General features: G+C 41.9%; 4 protein-coding genes across 5 annotated transcripts in view; 2 read left to right on the top strand and 2 right to left on the bottom strand.

Moving 5' to 3' along the window:
• Nucleotides 1-1,435: 1,435 nt before the first annotated feature.
• LOC105694639 (doublesex- and mab-3-related transcription factor A2) lies at nt 1,436-7,589 on the top strand. The gene is made up of 3 exons (XM_012415506.2): nt 1,436-1,674; nt 4,583-4,867; nt 6,888-7,589. Exons 1-3 carry the CDS (start codon nt 1,462-1,464, stop codon nt 7,587-7,589), a joined length of 1,200 nt encoding a protein of 399 aa, XP_012270929.1. The 5' UTR covers nt 1,436-1,461.
• A 2,630-nt stretch (nt 7,590-10,219) lies between these two features.
• On the bottom strand, nt 10,220-12,477 carry LOC105694752 (parafibromin). Its single transcript, XM_012415698.2, has 4 exons — nt 12,320-12,477; nt 10,753-12,023; nt 10,530-10,671; nt 10,220-10,445 (listed from the first exon to the last, which is right to left on the bottom strand). The coding sequence occupies exons 1-4, from the start codon at nt 12,448-12,450 to the stop codon at nt 10,409-10,411; spliced, it is 1,581 nt and encodes a 526-aa protein (XP_012271121.1). The 5' UTR covers nt 12,451-12,477; the 3' UTR covers nt 10,220-10,408.
• A 935-nt stretch (nt 12,478-13,412) lies between these two features.
• On the top strand, nt 13,413-15,443 carry LOC105694673 (dephospho-CoA kinase). The gene is made up of 3 exons (XM_012415551.2): nt 13,413-14,061; nt 14,293-14,584; nt 14,709-15,443. Exons 1-3 carry the CDS (start codon nt 13,950-13,952, stop codon nt 15,007-15,009), a joined length of 705 nt encoding a protein of 234 aa, XP_012270974.1. The 5' UTR covers nt 13,413-13,949; the 3' UTR covers nt 15,010-15,443.
• A 133-nt stretch (nt 15,444-15,576) lies between these two features.
• Nucleotides 15,577-21,201, bottom strand: part of LOC105694671 (zinc finger CCCH domain-containing protein 10) — a 32,287-nt gene continuing 26,662 nt past the window's right edge. For both annotated transcript variants that reach the window (XM_023432421.1, XM_012415549.2), the window contains exons 4-5: nt 20,244-20,529; nt 15,577-19,539 (exon numbers count right to left, since the gene is read on the bottom strand). In XM_023432421.1, the coding sequence (XP_023288189.1) occupies nt 19,069-19,539; nt 20,244-20,529 (757 nt within the window). In that variant the 3' untranslated portion in view covers nt 15,577-19,068. The remainder of the gene's footprint in view (nt 19,540-20,243; nt 20,530-21,201) is intronic.

The raw sequence follows: 21,201 nt of genomic DNA, 5'->3' as shown, positions 1-21,201 counted from the left end.
CCCGTCTCAAGGATGGCACCTGGGTTTTCTCATCGCCCGAGCACGCAGCCCAGAGGAGAGAATGACGAGAAAAAGTCCGGGGGATTAATAATTAAACGAAACGGGGCGCATTCGCGTTGTGTCGGGGGCTTCTCTTTTTTCGATCGATGTCGGTATCGATGGTACCGTCAGTACGTCAGCCATCCGACCGATAAGCGCGATACCGGAGGAGGAAAGGTAAGGTGAAGAATCCCAGCTGGGAGTGGCGAAGAGGACAAACAAAACGGAGCCAATGGACGAGAAAGGGTGGTCCAGCCGATGTTTATCCTGGAGCGCAGCATCCCGGGTAGGGACGTGTCTCTCGGGCGAGCGAGAGGGATACCGGAGGGATGCTGGAGGGATGTTGGAATCGGTTGCCCGACACCCGACACCAATCCTAGTCGCCGCCAATCAGAGGCGAGAACCCCGGAAGAAATCTCGGACCCTGAAAACGGACCATTCGGGACACTCAGTCGCCGATTAGCTGCCAAGGGCTTCGGGATTAAGACGTCCTCGCGGCTCCCGATATCGTCCCGATATCCTTCCGGGTTAGCCGGCTCCGAGTCGAGAACTTCCTCTTATTTCCTTTTTTATCCCATTTTTTTGCCTCCGTGAACGCGAAGAGGTGACACTCGGAGGCAGATTCGGCGAAGATGGTGAAGAAAACGTTCCTGGTTTAGGTATGCTTGGATACCTCGCTGAATTGGATTTTTATGTGTTGCTGTTTATTCGCCCGAATTCCTGGTGTAGATATAAATGTGAGCACTTTAAGCCCAGTTGCCCCAACAGTGATTTCGGCGTGCAATTTCTTAACTACAATTTGTTCACCTTGAAATAGTGAATTTCGTGTTGCACCAATAAAAATTACGCTTACCGAAAATTATAATCCGCTGTTGAATAATCACCTAAATTCGGGCGATTAGCTTTATTTACGTGTTTAGTAATTTGAGTATTTACACGTTTCCTTATATTCCTTTGCAGACGTATGCAAATTCTTGAAATGCAAAAGATTTTTCAATTTCATGGTTTATTGGAAGGAATCGTTAGTAAAATCGTTGATCTTTTTGGGAAAACTGAAAAAAGATTATCTTTTGAACGATCACGTGAAAGAGAGTGTCCTATCCTAGTCTCGAAATTAACCGTTTCTCTGTAGCTGAAGTCTGATTGTACAAATCAGTTATTGATAAACCAATGTCTGTTTACGAATGAAGTGTACCATTTTTTTATTTAAATATTAAATAATACATGTGGATGTATATACGTGCCCGGTTCAGATTCCTCCTGCCGGTCAAACGATACGTGAGATATTTTCCAACACTCGAGAAAATGTTTAGTAATGTTTCAAGTAGGATCAAAGTATTCTTTCAGTGGATGGTGAAGTTTCTTCAAAAGAAAACCGCTTAAGCTGCTTCGCGTTAACCAAAGGATCGAACCGGAACACAGATGCTGCGAGGGAATCCGAAAAGGTCGGAAATCGAAGAGACCGAAAGGGAAAAGGAGACCGAGGGGAAGCAGAGGAGGCCGAAATGTGCAAGATGCAGAAATCACGGACTTATATCTTGGCTGAGAGGACACAAAAAGGAGTGTCGATACAGGGAATGTCTCTGCCCGAAATGTTCCTTGATCGCCGAAAGGCAAAGAGTCATGGCTGCTCAGGTAACAGTAGAACATTTTATCTAGCTAAATTTTTTACTTTAACATGTACGTTACGTTTTATGTTAACCGATATTCATATCTCGCCACATTCCTTTAAACACGCCGCAACCATTTCTACCTCTCATCGAATTTAGCGATTTTTATCAGTAATAAGTGCTGCTGTAATTTTACGTAGAACCGTAGGCCATTTTATATCTTTACATCATTAATTTGTGGAGGAAAATTATCAATAGAGTGGGAGAAAGAAAATGAATTTCCTAATTAAAATTCTACGTTACAGCAATCTGCTGCGCGACGTCTAAATTAAAACGAATGATGCCCCCCGGTGATTCACTCTTTCCACGTAGAAGAGTAAAATCGATTTTGCTGCTAAAAGCACGTACAAGGCCTACGCTGCATCATATTCTTGCCTGAACTGCTTCGTAGGCTTTTATGTTTTACATTTATATTAGAAACTGTTTTATATTGCATTTTATTTTATGTGTGTATTTTATACTATATATTTTATATTATCATTATATTTCCTATCTTCCCCGAAAGCGACTAATCTTAACATATAAGTATAATGAGCATTTAACAATACATAATACTTTCCATACAAGTGGCAATTCGCAGTTCTTCGTATCCAGGCAAAGAGATTATTCGCTTATCAGAGGATGATTCAGGCATCGGAGGGATGAAAATAAAAATACAATTGGACGACGTGGCAAGAGAACGTCAATCGGCGTTAACTTATCCCCGATGTTACGAGTTAATTTGGCATGGGAAACTCGGCTTAACCTGGTCCCTTTCATTTCGTAACAAGCCCGCGTAACGTTTGGTCGATTAACGGCCTGGATATTCAACGGACGACTTTAGCGGCTCGTTACGTACACGCCAAATGTTCCCGAGCAACTTCCACCCGAGAGCTAAATCCATTAACGCACGGTGTAGCGTTTCATTTCTGTTTACGCGAGCATTACGACACTCGATACCGAGTCCACATCGTAGCTTTCGATCCATGTCGGAGCTCGACGTGTAGACCCTCTCGAGCCCCACGAGCCACAGATAGTATCCAAATATTCCGTTCGCATGAGTCCCCTCCACCTTGCACTTAGATCCCTAAGCATCTACATTCAACTTTAAAATTGTCAATACGCAAGAAAATCCATGAAAAGAATTTATTGTTCCGCTCCAGACTCTGAAATCCGAAGAATACCTTTCGGTGGACCCCACGATAAGGTTTCAGATTTATGACTCAATTGATCATATCGTTGGTATTCAAATCCTTGGATGAAATCATAGTTTTCTTCAGATTCCAATTTATGTGGAAATTCTTTAAGTCGTTTCATGTTGACAGAAATTTCCAGTGTATAAATTCAAAGCAATTTAATCGGCTCTGAACTTGGGGTAAACAAGATTGTTATTTAGAAATTTAACAGGAACTTCGTAAGCACTGGAATTAGTTTGAGTGAATATTCTCCAAGTTAAATCCATTTTGTACCTTTCAGTCCATGTCAGAGCTCGACTTAGACCCTTTCGAACTTTACGGGTCATAGACTAGTCAAACATTCCGTTCCCAAGAGCTTTCCCTCCATTTTGCACTTGAACTCCTCGGCATCTACATTAAGGTTTTAAATCGTCAATATGTCAGAAAATCCATGGAAGGAATTTATTGCTTCATCCCAGACTCTGAAACCCGAAGAACACATTCCAGGGGACTCCAAAATAGGATTTTGGGTTTATGGCTCAATTGGTCATATTTTGGTATTGCAATCCTTGTGGGAAGAAATGTTAGTTTTCCTCCGATTGCATTTTGCATGGAAATTCTCTAGGCTGTTTGATGGTGAAAAGGATTTCTAGCATTTAAATTCAGAGCGATTTAATGTACTCTGAACTTGGAATAAGCAAGATCATTATTTTTAGTTTTATTATTAGTTTTAGTGTCTTACTCAGATTGATTCCGCATCTTATTTTTCGGTTCATATCAAAGTTCGACGTAGACTCTCTCGAATCCCGTGAACAATAGATACTATTTACATATTTCGTTCGCTCGAGTTCCTTACACCTTGCATTTAAATTCTTAGATATCTACTTTGCGGATTAAAATGATGGATACGTAAGAAAAATCGTGAAAAAAATGTATCGCATCCATTCCGAATGCTGATCTGCCAACAAAGCGCTCTGATGGACTTTACGATTGGATTTCGGGTAAAAAGCTCGAATGGCTTCACTTTAGAATTTAAATCAGACTCTTCCTAGGAAGAAGCGATAGTTTTTATCAGATAGCATTTTCGACGGCGCTTTAAATCTCTAGGTCAGCCCATTTCGAACAGACCTTCGTGCATGTAAATTCAAGACGACTTAATCGACTGCGAACTTGGAAATAAGATCTCTGGAAGAAAGTTCACCGGAGACTTCGCAGATACTGGGATTAATGGGGAATATTTAATTCGGGTTCTCTTCCCTAATCCGGAGTAACTTCATTTCGTACGCTCATTTAGCTCGGTTCGATATCTCGGAAGGGATGAATTTCTCAGATAAGATTTTGAGCGTAGACGTTGAGGAATTGGCCGAAGTGCAGAACTCGAAGACCTAATATCCTCCCTGTCAAGGCATGTGAAGGATTTTAAATATTCCCGGGGGGTTTCTAAGGTGCTTGAATATTTTTTCAGTCCTCGCTTGATAATTCGACCGGAAGTAAACCTCCATTTAAATAGAAGATCACGATTGACTCGCCGATATGGCCTTTAAGGGCTGAAAGACGAAGGATCTCGTGGGTGGGCCGGTCTTGCGACAACATCGACCAAATGTTCCCGAAGGTCTCTTTATTGATGTTGGCCTCTGACTCGCGTACTGAGAAAACACACGTCCCGTATCGGTTGTAGAAGAATCGATTTAGAAATTGGAAGCAACGTTGTCTGTTCAGGTGGCCCTGAAAAGGCAACAAGCCGCCGAGGACGCGATAGCTCTGAGCATGGCGAAGGTGGCGACCGGTCGGAAGCTGACGAGGCTTCCTCCGGGGAAGATTTTTGGAATGGCCGTCACCGAGCCTGATCGTCCAAGTAGATCGGAGTCCGTTGATGAAACTACCCAGGACCCGGAAGGCAACTCGAAAACCCCCCCGACCGAGTCGTTTGGAAAAGAGTCCTTCGGCAAGGACTCGGAGGAAAACGAACCGTCTTCAGCGCAAAGATTCTCTCGGAGTTTGCAGGTATGGAACATGCGTACGTACACTCTGCTTGATAAACGTACGGAAAAAAAGACATTTGCACTTTTAGCAACGGACAGCATTGCCGATAAAGTTTTGCTCTTACTGCAGGTATAATCGCACCAACAACGAAAATATTTGCAATTATGTCGAATCGTATACGTAACCATTGGAGAGCTCTCTTTAGAAATATAATGCTTACTAAATTTCCTAATGAATTTGTTGCAACAGCCAAAAACATATTGTTGTCTCTATTCAAACGAATGAGCGATGTACAATTTGTTGTCGCTAGAAAAGAATATTGCATTCTATATATAGAATTCGTGTTCCTCCGGGGAAGTAATCGTTGTTTTGTTGTCAATATAACAAAAATATTTCTGGCCAAAGATGTTGCTGACCCATTTTCAAGGGTTTCACGTTTGTCGCAGCAAGTAAAATTTCTTATTATGACTGTGAAATCTTTTTCTGCATGCGGCAACTTCATGCAATTTCATTTTCCTGACTTATTTATTAATTGTAACAATTACTTCCTCGCGACATAAATCCTACCTGAAAATCGACTGCTCGGTAAAGTCACAAGTGGCCAATTAAATTTGTCGATTGAAGCTTGAAATTTGAATCAAAGGATGATGTTTGATTCCTCGGGCGTCAACGTTAGTCCAATTTACTCGTTTACCAGTTACCTGCATTTCCACTACATGATTCGATTGTAACTCGAAATTGCATTAATTAAATTCGATTGTTGGCTCGTTGATCTTATTTTGTGTAAGAGTTGCAAATGGCCTTTTCTCAAGTGCCGGAAATGGGGGAAGAGATTTACCAGGACTTATTGTTAGATACGCTTCCTCGAATCTATATCTCTGAGGGCTTTACGACGTCACGAAAACGTAGTTGCGACACTTTGCAATATTTCGCGGCTAAGGCTTTAGTACTCGAGATGAAACCTTGAAACCTGAGGGGAAAAGGCTTTTGTCCTCCATCGCCAAACTCCCCGGAATTCTCCATTTCTTTCTTTTTTATTCCACTCTTTTGGCGCCTACGCACTAGAGCCGCGCATTTTCCCTGGAGATATACTAGCTGTTTCGCCGTTTTCTCTGACGAACGATGAGAAAAAAGCCGTGAGTAATAAATGCCGGACTGCATACCTACGATCAAAGAATTCTGTTAAGGTTCTTTATCAAATAAAAACGTTATTATTATTATAGAAGTTTCATCGCCAACATTAGCGCCTTAGATGAAAAGTTTTTATGCGTAAATTTGATCGAGGGGTATTCTCTCAGGAAATCATGAATTTTAATGCTCGAAATCGCGTGGAAATCAGCTGGAAATCGTAAGCAGATATCGTTGGAAATCACCAAAACATTGTCACAATTTTAAGGCCTACTGTCACTTGTTATCGAATCGCATTATTGCGTTTCATATGAAACGAAAGGCAATCGATTCTCAACGAAGGAAATTATTTTCACTGATTTCCGAGTGAATAGCCCCTCGATTTTTATACAAAAAAGCAGAAGGTTACATTTTTCCATCAAAAATACGTCAAAATTGCAAACTTTGGAACATTTACGTACAGAAAGACAATCATCAAGAATAGAAAGTAAAACAAATAGAAAGTAAACTGGTGTAATTAAAGAGAGACTTGGGCAATAAGAAAAAAATATATATATGCAGATAAAACAAAACGATGTATCCTCGTAATAAAATGTATGTAGTAATTAAAGACTTTATGTAACAACCACAAACTTACATTTTTAAATTACCACTGGAACCTAAAATCTAAATGGTTAAATATTGTAGCAACATCGGGAAACGATTTCACGACAAACAGCGCCGTCTTAAGGGGCCTAATTGTAAAAGAATGTACAAATTTGGACAGAAAACTGACAGAGTTCTTTGATCGCGCACATAGGCCTTAAGCGTGCATCCTTTTGGTATAAGAATAGAAGTACGAAAATCCTTCCTGAATTGAAATTCCGTGAGAACTCAGTCTCGTGTAGTATAACATGTAAATCGATGCAAACAGGCTGGAGACTCGTCCGGGTTCTTCTCGTCAAGGAGCATCCTCTCCGGAGGGATTCGGAGCAGTGGAGAGGCCTCGAAGAACTCCTCTAAGGACCCCTCCAAGGAATCTGGGAGACCGATCCCTCAGGCATCCGTCGACACCCTGGCAAGGCTATTTCCTGGCACGAGGCCGTCGGTGCTCCAGCTGGTGCTCCAACGATGTGGCCAGGACCTCCTGAAGGCCGTCGAGTACTTCGCCAGCGAGAGTATCCTGGAGAACGGCATCGAGACTTCCAATAATCCTGGCTCGGCGTTTCGTCCTCCGAGAGTTGACGACCGATCGTCCAACTCTTCCGGTTCCCTTCCGCCTCCACCTGTATGCGCCAACCTGTCCAGAACACTGTACGCGGATGCTAGGTATCGGCTCTCCGAAGTCCTGCCAGGAGGACCCTTACCAAGGACGAAAAGCGACGAGCCGGAGGTCCTTGCATATGGAACGAGATTCGGTAGCTACTTCGAACCAGGAGAACTGCATACCAGGGCAGAGAGAGATCATTTGCGTGCCAGGATCGCCAGCCAAGGGTATTCGGCGATGATGCACCTGCCACCCATGGTGCCCTTCATGCCAGGATTACCTGGATTACCTGGGCTGCCAGGCATTTCCGGGATCCCAGGAATCCCCTGCGTTCAGCCGAACTGTGCGCAGTGCTGCAAGTTCCTCTGAAGAGTGCTCCAAATACACCCCTTATTTAGTACCTTTAATTAATATAAGGGATCCTGCAAGTCAGGATGCAGTTATCACGAAGACTTTGAATATACGTGCGCGGTATTTACGAACCTGAAGAAAGAACCTGTCAACGAAAACGTTGTACGGCTCTCGAGAAATTACAATTCGTATGTATCTTTTTCGGCAGGGATCAGAAGTTGTCTACGGGAAAGTCGCAAATTGCAACCGGATCATTCGGTAACAATGCAAATCGTGATAAACATTGTGGTCCGCGTCCTCTGAATCTCCATTGAACGATTATCTTGCATGAGAGCGCCCTTGCTCAGCGGAAAAGCTCTACGGTTCCCCGGACGGTATTATTTAAGCTCCCGTGATATACTCGTACTAGTCCTTGTACTCAAGTCCTACGTGCTCTATCGACTATGACAACTTGCGCCGTTAATAAATCATTCGATGTCGCTGCTTCGCGTCAGCCTGACCCAATTTTCTCCTCGCCGATATCCCGCGATCGGAATGTATTACATAGAAGATAAGGGGTTCAAGTGCGCAGCGCCTGTGCATAAATCGATTATATTACAGCATATTAGAATATGGTGTAATATAATATTATATATATACACACACATGTGTATGTTTAACCGTTATCATAAAATAATTGAAGGTGCTTCCCTCGAAGAGCTAGCCGAGTTTCGGGTAACTGCACGCCGAAGATCTTCAAGCTCCGCAAGAAAGTTTTCCGGTGATTCCTGATAAATCGTCCAATGCGGAGAAAATAACGAGACTATTAATTAATTTTTTAATTAGCATCAGCGGCTCCGGGATTGCCGTCCAATGAAAGTAATTTAAAGCCAAACAGATGCGACATGTGCAACTACACCTGACGGATCGAACACGGCATAAACTTATCGCTTGTAACGCTAATCCGATCTGCCATCTTGCATCGGGCATTTTCTAGTTACTACATTGCGTGCAGGTAATTAGAAGCTCTACGTACATATCGCCACTGGATATTTTCCTCGTAGACCGACGAGAAATAAATGAAACGATTCGGAATACGCATTAAATATTGATTCGATCCTGATTACAACCTGGGCTTAGGAGCTTATGCATGTTGATCTCTATATACATTGATAAGTACGTTGGTATAATGTTAGAGTTAATGGATCCATCTACTACTTCGATAAAAAAAAACCTTTAAAGGCCTGTATAGTTGCATGGCTGTACGAAGTGATTCAGAAGTGCGATCTTCGGGTTCGTTCCTCGTGATTATTTCTCGCGGACGAATTATACGGAAAATGTCATACGAACAAGTCTTATCAGTCGCGCTCATCACGGGGCTAAAGCTTTCTGGTTAATTAAATGGCAAATCAGGCTCGGACTTTGATTAGCCGAGATTGAGAAAACTGTTAATTTATAGGGCATTTGCGTCGGAAAAGAAATATATACGTCATGGGCACCTTTTTCTTAGTTTTGTCATTAACACGTTCCGTGCCGAGCTGGAACGAACCGAGGTAAATGTGTTTCATCGGTGATACACGTGGCAGGGAATGTGTTAACACATTCGCGACCGGAAAATTTTTTCCCTTTCAAATACTGAGTACCGGCGAAAATAATGAAATTCTGAAACTGGTCGCCGCAAACTAGTATCGTGTATCGTCATGGACGTGATTCACGTCAGCGGCAATCAGGAATAGAATTTAAAATGACGTGAATTCACGTCAGCGGCAACCAGGACTAGAACTTGAAAAAACGTGAATTCACGTCAGCGGTCGCGAATGTGTTAATATATGAAGATGAAGCTACCAGTACAAGGGTTAAAGCTTTCTGGCTGATAAAATAGCGATAGACTCGGACTTTGCTTCGGCGAGAATGAAAGAACTGTTCTTACAGAGGGCACTCGCATAAGAAAGAAAAGATGTCGCTATATGCGTCTTCTTGTAAGAAGACAGTTATTAATACAAGATGAATTAATAGCATATCGAGATACATCGATACTACAGCCGAAGACTGGTTTAAGATCATTTCAAAGTAGGCTAGCGTGAAGAATCCGAGAAGAGGTTCATTAAAGCCAAGACGAACTCGAACCCATGCAATGCCTTCGGAACATTCTCTGTACTCTGGAAGGGACATGAGTTTGAGCTATTCGGTTGAGTTCTGTTCTTTGACACGGATCACGCAATCCCTAAGTTTTCGCGGTTTGTCGGAGTAATAGAAGGGAGAAGGGTAATCGAGTTAGGAAGATTCGATCGAGAGAGCAAATAGAATCGGTAACCCGGAGCGGTCGTAGCGCCTGGAGGGGTTTTCTTTCGGTTTGCCTTCGAGGAGGGAAAATACGAATCCCCCGGGAAGGCGGAAATACAGCGCGAACCCGAAGTCGCGGCTGGAATTACTAAATACATAGGAAACTTAACACCGCGACAAGAAGCCCGTTCACCCTCCTGTTTCCGGTTTCAATGCGGTGTTCGACTAATACTAGGTCTCAAACCCGATGTATATATATATACACATATATATATACAGAGATATCTCTGATACATGTATATCTCAAACACCTACGCTAGGATCTCTGAAACCAAGAAATGTTGAAACAGTAGTCTTCGAAGGAATAGCCTGAACGCAATTTCGAATACGTCAACGTTGTAATACTTTATTGCGTGCTTACACGCGATCCAGTTCCGTGTCTTACCTAATGTACAGAAAAGGCTGTTACATCATTCCAGGGTATTTACAATAGTTGATAAAAGATACCGAAAATACGTGTGAACGGTCCCCCGATGATACCAATCGTAACACACGGATATATCCTTGATACGATCCTAGAATCGTAAGTGTGGCTTGTTCTTAATCATGTGCCTGCAAACAGAAGACGTCGGAGATTTATAAATTGGATAAGTAGAAGACAAGAGAGATTTTGAAAACAAGGAAAAGTGAACGTACTTATCCAAGTGTTCCCAAAAGACCATTAGCGCAGCTCTGTCCAAGTGCCTTTTAGTGCGACTTAGTTCAATAACGGTCACAGCCCAACGAGCAACGTTCGTGTCTAGTCTCATCTCGTCGTATTTCAGATGAAAAGCGCAAACTGGAATGAAATTGAAACGGTATATAACATAGACATATTTTCTCGGATAGGAAGCATGTAGAGTTTATAAAAACATTGTACTTTTTGAGAAAATTTCAACAGGGTTTCCATCAAACGGCCAGCCTTTAAATTGCCAAGCAGGACCCATAACAAACACGGCAACGACTCTTTCCCAGTCAGCGTTCGTTAATTTTTGCGGGTTGTCGACAACTCGATATGGTACCGTAAGACCACCATCCTTCCTTCGCTGCAAAAGGACCTCATTTTCTCGTTTACAACCTGCTGAGCGCTTTTCCTCGTTACTGAGATACTTTAGATCTTGCAAAATATCTTTAGCGTTGTACATTGTAATCAGAGACGTGTTGGCGCTTGGAATTATTATAATCGGAGTCCTGCTGGGACGTTTGTTTTGGGCTACTTGTTGCGGAGTTAATTTGGCAGCAGATGTAGGCAACAGGCCCGAAATAGGAGTTGTTGTTGGATTCGGTGGTGGCTTTCTGATTGCTGGATTGGTTCCTTCTGTCACGGATTTCAGGGTCATACCGTGGTAAGTACCCATAGTATCGATTTTAAAACCTTCGGTTTCTTCCTTTTGTCTGATGAACCTTTCCTGATCGTAACGATTGTATACAGCTGGCTGAGGTAAAGCTCTCATAGGAGTGGATCTCGGAGTAACCATAGGAGTAGGAGCGGAAGGACCCTTCTGTCTACCCTCCTCTCTTGCTTTGATACTCTGTAAAATTGCAAATATATTCTTTGCAAATAATTTTCCACTGCTCTGTAAGATAGTTGCTCTTGTTCTCCACTGCCTCTCCCTTGAAACAATATCCTTAGTGTCATCGACGTCCATATCCAATATGACACGCAAATCGGATCCCATGGCAATGTCGTCATTCTCCTTTATAGTCGTACGCTTTTTGGCCAATCGTTTAGCTTTGATCGCAGCAATCTTTTCAACCGACATAGCTTCTGAAAGGGATTTGATATTATCCACAGTGACCGAGGCTTCTTTTGGAGCATCCAATCGAGCTGCCAGTTGTTCCTTAACTTTCTGTACATGCGTCTCCTCAAATCGAGGTTTCTTTGAAGAACCACTTTCGGTTCCATCCTCGGCAGTACGTTTGACTTGTGTAGGTATCTCTAATGGTGCTGATTTATCTATGGCGGCTGATGTGGCAGTTTCACCATTAAGGTATGCCAACAAATCCTTTCTGTCAGGACGTCGTACAACAGGAATATTTTCTGCCGCTGCCTGTCGTACGTACACTGGATGAGTAAGTTGAACATGTTTCAACAGAAATAACAGACACTCAAGTGTATAATATTCTTTGGGAGTCCCTTCTTTCCCGGATCTGGAATAGTAATTGTCATTTTGACGATCGCGTTCAAGACATGGTTCAAGCTTTTCGGTTTTAAGGGAAATTCAACGATTAACCTAAACATATAAATAACGATTTCTCCATTCAAAATCAAATCCAATCGTCCTTATTTTTCATGGAAATTACTAAACTACGTTCCAATAAACGCAAGAAACAAAAATTTAATTTGTGCCGTGCACGATACAGAATAATACGGAGCAGTCGAAAGTAAGCCAAACAGTACCGCAGCTGTATACAAGGGTTAGACGAAAATTGGGCGTAAAACTTACCCGTATGTAAGATAATTAGTTTTCACATTTTTCGGATACGAAAATTCACCGAATATTATTTCGTTTTCACGCTCGATTATCTCTTTCTTATTAACATTGTACTGCCGCAACAAACTCAATGGGTCCGCCATGATGAACTGTCGTACAAGCCCGTACTACGACGAAAAGCTCATATCTGTATAGTATATGCACCACCACTACCTGACATGCATACGTAGCTGACTGCGTCAGTATGCATATATAATCGAACTCAACCTTGATGTTCCTTGTATATGAAAGTATAGAGATCAGTCATACCGGCTGTGTAATACCATAGCTTTGGATACAAAGTACGACTTATCAACACCAGATGGAGGTTAGCTTGCTATCAAGCATGAACTGATAATATGCGGCTTCTCAGAGTTCTAAACTCGGTAAGTTACATCAGGAATGAGAAGGTTCCCGGTAACTTATCGATAATTTCTCCAAAGTTTTCTTTATCGAGAAATTATGAGAATTTAAATTTTTACGACAGAGCGATTTTCAAGAATCAGGAATAGGCGATTAGAGGGTTCGCTAGATAGGCTCATTTAATTAAACATACTCATTGTTGTTATTCAATAACTTTCTTTATTACGTTAATTATTTTACAGTTTATTATACAAGTAGCGCAAATACATAAGTTCTCGAGCTTGTTTAAACGAATATTAACAAATTGCCCAATCTTCACATCAGCTTCTTCTCTCGTTTCTTCAGCTTGAGATCTCGAAGCGTATCCGGCCATCTCCTAGTAACTCGATGTAACATCCAAGACAAGGATTCTCTCTGCTACTCTCTGGAAATTTCTTGAAATCCTCACTGGGGGCGAAATATGAGTTTATTTCTCCTAAGCGCCACCATACGGTAAATTTCCACATTCGAGCGCTGGGGAGCAGAGATGAGTTGGATCCCTGAGGTGGGCCGCCATTGAGGGCAAGTATGTTAGCCGCCTGTATTCTCCACCAGGGGCAGCATAAAACGCGATCGCAAAACACTACCCGTGAGCAATCTCCCAACTCATCTCTATATTCAAGCACAGAGAGTAAGCGGCTATGTATTATACCATACGTCCATGCTTCACACACAAACACGGCAAGCTTGTTCAGAGAGAGATAGATTTGGATGTAATTACATCTTTGTCGCATCCAGTCCAATGAACATTTGTACGAGAACGATGAAATAACAGATGGCTGTCCATCACTGTTCCACTCCCAAGCGAACCAATACGTGTGCACTGGTCATATCGTCCCAAAGGAAAGTTTAGTATTATTCACGATCGATATCGCGCAGTGGTAGTGCCAAACTTAATTTCTAATTAGACTGTACAAAAGCGGACTACACTGGCGATAAAGAATACAGACTGCTGGCGAACATCTTGTTTACTATATGCTTCAGTGGCTTAAATTGAAACATTTCAGTTATTCATAAATCCACCAGAGGAATTAGTTAAATTATTGACCAATCACGTTTCGAGATAAGAAAAACCGTTTAAAGTTAACTCCAATCCTACGGTCATTTAAACCAATATTTCACTTGTGAATGTCACGTTGTCAGGAAAATGTGTATTTGACGTGAGCTTTTGTCTGCCCGAAATATTTCACTCGTTAACGTGATGTTTATTGTTGGATTGACGGGTGGCATTGCCACCGGGAAAAGTAGCGTCGGTGCTGTTTTCCGAGAATTCGGTATACCGGTTATCGAAGCAGATGTAATTGCACGGAAAGGTTAGAATAATAATAATAAAGACCAATGTCTATTTCACTGAATTGCGAAATTTTCCAATGGAATGTTCTTCCGTTCTTATTTTTGTCTTTTTTTTTTTACGAATTGTACTTGTACTATCTATGGTTTACATTCATTTACTTAAAAGATTCTCCATTCTGTATATTGGTTCTTTGTTATCGTTTTTTTTTCATCTTTGCTGTTAGCTTCTAAGATTACTTCTTTTGTTTCAGTTGTCGAACCAGGCAAACCAGCTTGGCATAAGATTAAGGAAGAATTTGGCTCCGAAGTATTTCTAGAAAATGGGCACCTTAACCGAGCTAAATTGGGTGATATAATATTTGATAATATTGAAAAGAGACGAAAACTTAATGCTATTACGCACCCTCACATATACAGAGAATTATGCTGGCAAGCATTCAAACACTTTTTACAGGGACATCCATTTATAGTAATGGATCTTCCATTGCTCTTTGAAACTGGTCACATGTTAAATTACTTATATAAAATCATCGTTGTTACTTGGTAAGGACAGCATTAAAGAATTCTTCTGACAAACTATGCTTTATCTGTTTGATACTGATTTGTATTATTTTAAGAACAAAATCGTGCTTATAATTTTTCTATAATAGCTCATTTTTACTTTTAGTGAAGAAGATCTACAATTGCAACGATTAATGGAACGGTCTGAATTTAGTGAAGCCAAAGCAAAAGTCAGAATTGAAGCACAAATGTCTTTGGACAAAAAAGCAAATATGGCAAATTTCGTTATTGAAAATTCAGGAAGCGAGCGGGATACTAGGGAACAAACTGTCAAAGTGATTAATGTTTTAAGATGTTCTCGACATTATTGGAAACTAAGATTGCTGGTTGGGTTTTGTTGCACGATGTTATTAGCTGGTGCATATTGGCTGAAAAATCGACTCAAATCGCCAGCTACTTCATCATAAAGTTAAGCTCCAATGCAGATTTTATATTATTTGTATCTTAGCATATATAACTGTTATAAAGTACAGGAACAAGGGTATGACAATTTCGCTGTTTTTGAAGCATTGAAACTATTTCAATAATTAATTTCCCTGTGGGAACAAACAGGTCATGCAAAATAAAAAGCAAGATTTGATAAGTTGGGCAGCTTTGGATACAAACCCATATGAATGCGACCAAACAATTTAGTCTTATTACGATTCATGCACTGTAAAAACATCCTTCAATATTTTTATGTTACGACGTCCGGTACGCGTACGAGTTTAATTTTAACTCATGCATTTATAAGAGTACGTAAGACAATGAATTCTATTCTTGTAAATGGTAATATGTATAGGGCAGTGAACTAGCGACGAACCATATTACAAAATAAAGTTTTGATCAACTTCCAACGAAAGCTTGAATTATATTCAAAAGAGAATGGTAAAGTAACGTAATAGAAGTGCGTGTAAATGTGATCATTTCAATTCAAATAATTGATTTACTTGCAGTAGGATCCGATGTAGGCTATGCTAAATGAAGATCTATCAAACCCAGACACTTACGTATTTATTTGGTTTTGCGTAACGCACTTTACAATGAAGATCACACTTTACTTCTTAAATTTCAGCGCAAACCGAACATTGTTCCATATTTATCGAGTTACCCTAGAGGCTGCTCATCGCTTACAATTAACTAATTCGTAATAACGCAAAGTACTGCAATTAGTACTTAATTTGTCAAAATATGTACTATCATATAAGAATAGTTAACTTATTTATCCATAATGGAAGTATCAAAAATTCTTTCTAGAAAACGAAGAAGCAAAGAAATACTATTTACAGCGGTGCATGCACAGCAATCGCAAAGTCTATTTTTATTTTACAGCAATAATAATCCTTAAACAAAGCTTGACATCAAAATGCTTCTTCCTCATCTGGTTTGTACTTATATCCGTGTTAATAATTCTAAGTAAACTTGTATAGTGTATCATGAAACCTCCGAACTTAGTTGGTTTCATCTTCGCTGCTCAAAAAGTTTACAGCAATGCTGGGTAGAATTTGAAGCGATATCTTAAAACAACCGTAACAATTGAAGTACATATTTCAAACACACATTTCACATAAGAAACATTAAAATTATGCAATGAAATATCTATTCTTAAGGCCCCATTCTGAAATAAATATTGAAAATGATTATCTTCAAAATGGAACTATGAAGTATTTATTTGAAGTAGCTACCTCTCATGAACAATTGAAAAAACCGAAAAAGTCCCACGCTTGTAATACCATTAAGTTACTACCTAAAAGGTACTTAGAAGCATTGCCGTGGAGATAATTATGTCATTTCACAACTTCGCCTCGCGAAAGGTTACTAGAAATAAACGCGTTACTCCCTGTTAACATTGTAGACGAGTATTTCAAATATCTATTTCACGGGATAATTTGAATTGTTGAGAAATATATTCCACGTTTCCTACTTCTAAATGTTCGGCCCAGGCACTGAGTCACAGTAGTCAATCAACCCCAGGCTCTCGATTCTGTACATCTAATTTTCAGATTGTCTACTGTATTGCCGAGATATAAACTCGTTATATATCAAGTTTAACATCACTCCGATAACACTTACCATGAATTACGAATCGCAAAACGAATACATGGAAATGAAGGGAATAATCGAAGGACGATTGACCGCACTTTTAAACCTGCCGCAATACAAGTATATATATCCATGATTTACAGTACGTAACATTAAGGTGACGTGAAAGTGTCATTAAAGAAATCTCGTTTATGAAACTTTGCTTTGAACTGAGTGTACCGAATCGTTTTAAACGTTAAACTGTGAATATGGAGGCTATAAGGAAGGTTTCAAGGACCATGAAATTACAATATTTTTTTTTTATTTTTTTATAGACATTTTCAAAATTTCTCATAAAAAATTAAATTTCAAAGGGATCAGAACCTTCTTTACTAGACTCCATATTCACAACGTAAAGTTTTAAACTATTCATTATACCCAATTGAGAGAAAAGTTTCATAAACGAGACCTCCGTGACGTCATTTTCACATCACCTTAAGGTGAGCATTGTATCAAGCACGACGTGCAGAAAACGCATTCGAGATTCCGTAACATTCCGACAATCTCAAATTAGCCCAATCAACTATACATTTTCCCACGAAATCGCCGATATTCAGAAAATTAAAATGTATACCTCAAAGAAAAACTTCCATTCGCGAACTGCATGAAGAAATTTATTCATTCGCATAAATAAGCACGTATCGCACTCAAGTTATTAAACACGCTCCTGGCTAAAGTAATTGGAAAGTACGCTGGCATAAGACGCCTGAAAATGACCAATGTATTAGTAGATATTAAAGGGCGGTTGCACCAACATTCGAGATAAAATCCTTAATCAAGGATTACTTAATGCGCGATTAGAGTTAATCACCCGACTTCAGATGGTACCAAACAATGAATGGATTCAAACGCCAGTTAGTGTAATTTTTATCGATGCAATACGAATTGCACTAATTCAAGATTAACTAATCATAGTTCAATAATTTCACCCTAACCACGGTTAGTGCAATCGGCCCTAAATGTGTTAAGCTAATAGTTCAAAAACAGTGCATCGGTGTGACGGAAATAGAAAAGCCTTCAAAATGTATTTCTTACTTATTAACATGTAAATTACCATTTAAGTTTCGTCGAAATCGGCGATTTTGTCACAAGCCTTCGGTCCTTTCAAGGTTTAACTTCACGTAGCCCATTTTGTCCTCTCAAGGAGGTAAAATCCTGGTAGTATTTACGCATCCGTGAAAAGAAAAAAAAAGAACCAACGACGACCTTTAACATAGTTCTGTACAAATTGTGTCGGCTTCTAACGTGCCTAAGAGGTTGTTATCACTAGCCTCTCGTTTTGATAATTAGCCCTAAAGTATTTCCGGCCATCATGTCCCACTCGGCTTCTCTTGGGTTGCTCTTATGGCAAGATGTGTCCACGGTCTAGAAAAAAGAGTCACATAGTCCTTTGCATCCTACATAAATTTTTATGTAAAGCCGACTGTACTTTCCCAGAGAGCAGTATACCCATTAGAAACCCCTCAGGACGGCTCATTAACGTCCACGGCTTAGGACAACAATTCCACGTCCTCTTACATTTAGAATTCTGAGAAATCGGCCAGTAAATGTTTCAAATTTTCAGGTCATAATGGATGAGATCAGCGATGCATTTACCGACAGTATCTACAGTAACATTACAAGGCTGTAGTTAATTCGGCTTACGTGGACTATAGCGTTTCCAGCAATAAGTCAATGCGCGAGCTTCCTTTCTTTGATCGTAATAAAATATACAATACCGAGTGAGCGGTAGCAAGTAGAATAGAGAACCGCACGTTAACAACCATGTGACTCGTTGGTCAAGAGAAGAAACCCCTTACGATAGTAATCGCATCGACCCTAGAAAGTAAGCCTTTCAGCTTTTGCATTACCGAGCAAACGCAAAATTGTTATGTTACTATCCATGTCTCACGGTTCCCGGATCATAATAAAATAACGCATCAATGTTGTGTCCGTTGCCGCCATCGAGAGTCGTATACCGATGGTCTGTGCCTCGTCATCCGGGAATCGTCCAAAGAGATGACCTCTTGCAGAACAAGCTTCGACTGCTGATCCATAATGCCATAAGAGATCAGTGACTCGTTCCTAGCCATGATGAAGTTAGGAAGACCAGCAAGGTGTTCAGTCCTAAGATCGATAGACGTACATCAACGAGCCAGTGACTCGTTGACGGGCAAAAACCGTTCGTGAAACGGGCTTCTCTGCCGAACCCTGATAGGATATGAGACCGGTATCCGCCGCTAAGTTTGACTGACTTATATCGACTCGTCCGTTAAAAGTCGTTCAGAAATGGTCTATCGAAGAACGGACCTCAGTCTCTGGGTCACGATGGGATAGGAGACCAACGTCGTCCTCGCCGCACAGATAGACAGACGTATGTCGACGGGCTGGTGATTCGTCGGCGGAGAACCGTTCAACGAGATGACCTATTGAAGGACGGGCCTCAGTTCCTGGGTCATGATGGGATAGGAAACCAACGGCGCAGCCGCTGCAGAGATTGAAAGGGGTATGCTGGCCGGCTGCTGGGAGTTCGGTGGTTGTTGGTTCGTAGGCTGGGGACCAGAGCCGCTCATTGTGATGGTCTGCTGAGCCATGGTGACGATGGACGGCGGTATCGAGACCGGGGCCATGGACACCGCGGCTATGGAAACCGGGGCTACCGTGGCTATGCTCACCGGGACCGTGGCCACGCTCGCCGTGACCGTCCTTAGAGTGCCAGCGGCCACAGCGGCGTTCACCATCTGCTGGGGAGTCGGCGCCTGCGATGGCGGCACCGTGTTCGTTATGGTCACAGCCGGCACCGTCACCGCGGTCACATTGGCCGTCCGTTTCCCGGACATCCTGAGCTGGGCGTTCTGGTCCAGCAGAAACTCATTCGTTGCCGTCAAATCGCTCACCTGAAGGCAAATTCAAAAACTCGGAATCGGTCTCGGACAAATTCATTCTTATATCGTTCCATTCGACTGATAACTATCATAGAGAATAGTTATCGTTGCAGGGAATTTCCCTGGAAAGATTTCTCACGTATTAATTTCTAATATTTATCCATAGACACGCATGAGCTCACTCGAAACCTCTATTCAGAAGTATCTGCGTTCCCAGAAGCTTCGTTAAAATTCTAATTAACAACTATTTCGGACATTTTACAACGATATCAGTTCTCTAACATTTGAAACAACTTCCGCTTCCTTAAACTGATACGAAGATTACGTCCGAGAGGCCTCATTTATGAAACTTTTATTCGAAATTAATGTACCGAATCGTTTGAAATTTGACCACGTGAATATGAAGGCGCTGAGGAAGGTTCTGACCCCCCGTGAAATTTAATGTTTTTCAAATTTGTTTATTCAAACATTGAAAAAATGAATGTCACGGGTGTCAGAACCTTTCTTAGAGCCTCCATACTCACGTGGAAAAATTGCATACAATTCGATACACCCAATTCGGAGAAAAGTCTCAGAAACGACATACCCCTCAGGAGCCACTTTCGTATCTCCTTAACAAGATCATCTGTCCAGAGGATCTCGGAAAACCTTACGGTATCCTGAGGTTTCCTTCAACGAGATACCGAGCGAATAAAGGGAGAAGCGCGCCTGCACACCTGTTTCTTCAGCTCCTCGATCTTCTTCCTGAGGAGCGCATTTTCGTCCTCGAGGACGATCGCCCTGGCCTCGTTCCTTGGAATGACTGGGTAGTAGTAGCTCGGGGTGATGGGTTGAGCCGCGTGTTGTTGGCCCACGATGGGAGAGGCCTCGAAGTGCACGACGGCCTCGCTGGAGACGAGCCTCCTCTTGGCCTCCGGGGGCCCGATGTAGTCCGGATGGGTCGAGGCCCCGAAGCCGTTGTTGGCCACGACATGATGCTGATCCTCCACCGTCCAGTGATAGCTGCGAACGAAAAAGTCCTTTACTTAGTCGATTTGTACAACCGTACGGAGGGCAGCGAGAAACCCGTCCTTTGGGGAAGGTTTCGCGGACGAGGCTCATTCCGGGTCTCGTCCGTCCACCGGCAAATGACTCATCTGGATGGCTGTAATAAGCATTCATCTCCATAACTCCGGCCGGCCGGTGCAACGGCTTATGTAATGGCCCCGTCTATTTATACGCGCGAGCCAGCTCTAGTCTTCTGCTCGGCACGACCGACCCACCCGAAAGAAAAGAACCACCTCTCGTTCGGCGTCGGCAGAAGCGAACCGTTCCTTCCCCTCGTGGAACCGAGCTCACCCCATATGGGCCCACGTAGACCTTAAGGTCGCAAAGACGCAATCCGTGATTACATCCCGCGACCATGAGAAAACCTTCCAGGAATCTTCCGCGCTCTCTTCGAGGCACCTTTTCTGCCTTTTCAGGCCGACGGCCTGCTCCGCCGAGTCTTTCAGGCGGTTCGTTAAATAGATTCACCCGACGGAGCACACGAGAGGTGAAAAGGAGGAGTTATATTACTGTTTCCTTCCTTCTAAATCGACCTCCTTTAAACTAGGTCGGGCGGCGACCTCTCCGCTGGATAAGTTTGGCAGGCTAGTTTCGACTCTGATTAGAGCCGGACTTGATACGTGACTC

The sequence above is a fragment of the Orussus abietinus genome, unplaced genomic scaffold (assembly GCF_000612105.2).
Source record: "Orussus abietinus isolate OABI.00-Male unplaced genomic scaffold, Oabi_2.0 scaffold48, whole genome shotgun sequence".
Classification (NCBI taxonomy): domain Eukaryota; kingdom Metazoa; phylum Arthropoda; class Insecta; order Hymenoptera; family Orussidae; genus Orussus; species Orussus abietinus.
Note: the sequence above shows the minus strand (reverse complement) of the source record. Positions and strands in the feature narration are given on the sequence as shown.

Excerpts from the sequence above, each read along its gene's own strand:
- LOC105694639 (XM_012415506.2), top strand. The coding sequence starts at position 1,462 with ATGCTGCGAGGGAATCCGAAAAGGTCGGAAATCGAAGAGACCGAAAGG. Across the intron at positions 1,675-4,582 it reads AAAGAGTCATGGCTGCTCAG|GTGGCCCTGAAAAGGCAACA; the intron begins GTAACAGTAGAA and ends TTGTCTGTTCAG. Across the intron at positions 4,868-6,887 it reads GATTCTCTCGGAGTTTGCAG|GCTGGAGACTCGTCCGGGTT; the intron begins GTATGGAACATG and ends CGATGCAAACAG.
- LOC105694752 (XM_012415698.2), bottom strand. The coding sequence starts at position 12,450 with ATGGCGGACCCATTGAGTTTGTTGCGGCAGTACAATGTTAATAAGAAA. Across the intron at positions 12,024-12,319 it reads ACTAATTATCTTACATACGG|ATCCGGGAAAGAAGGGACTC; the intron begins GTAAGTTTTACG and ends TTACTATTCCAG. Across the intron at positions 10,446-10,529 it reads TTTTGGGAACACTTGGATAA|GCACATGATTAAGAACAAGC; the intron begins GTACGTTCACTT and ends TTCTGTTTGCAG.
- LOC105694673 (XM_012415551.2), top strand. The coding sequence starts at position 13,950 with ATGTTTATTGTTGGATTGACGGGTGGCATTGCCACCGGGAAAAGTAGC. Across the intron at positions 14,062-14,292 it reads AGATGTAATTGCACGGAAAG|TTGTCGAACCAGGCAAACCA; the intron begins GTTAGAATAATA and ends CTTTTGTTTCAG. Across the intron at positions 14,585-14,708 it reads AAAATCATCGTTGTTACTTG|TGAAGAAGATCTACAATTGC; the intron begins GTAAGGACAGCA and ends TTTTACTTTTAG.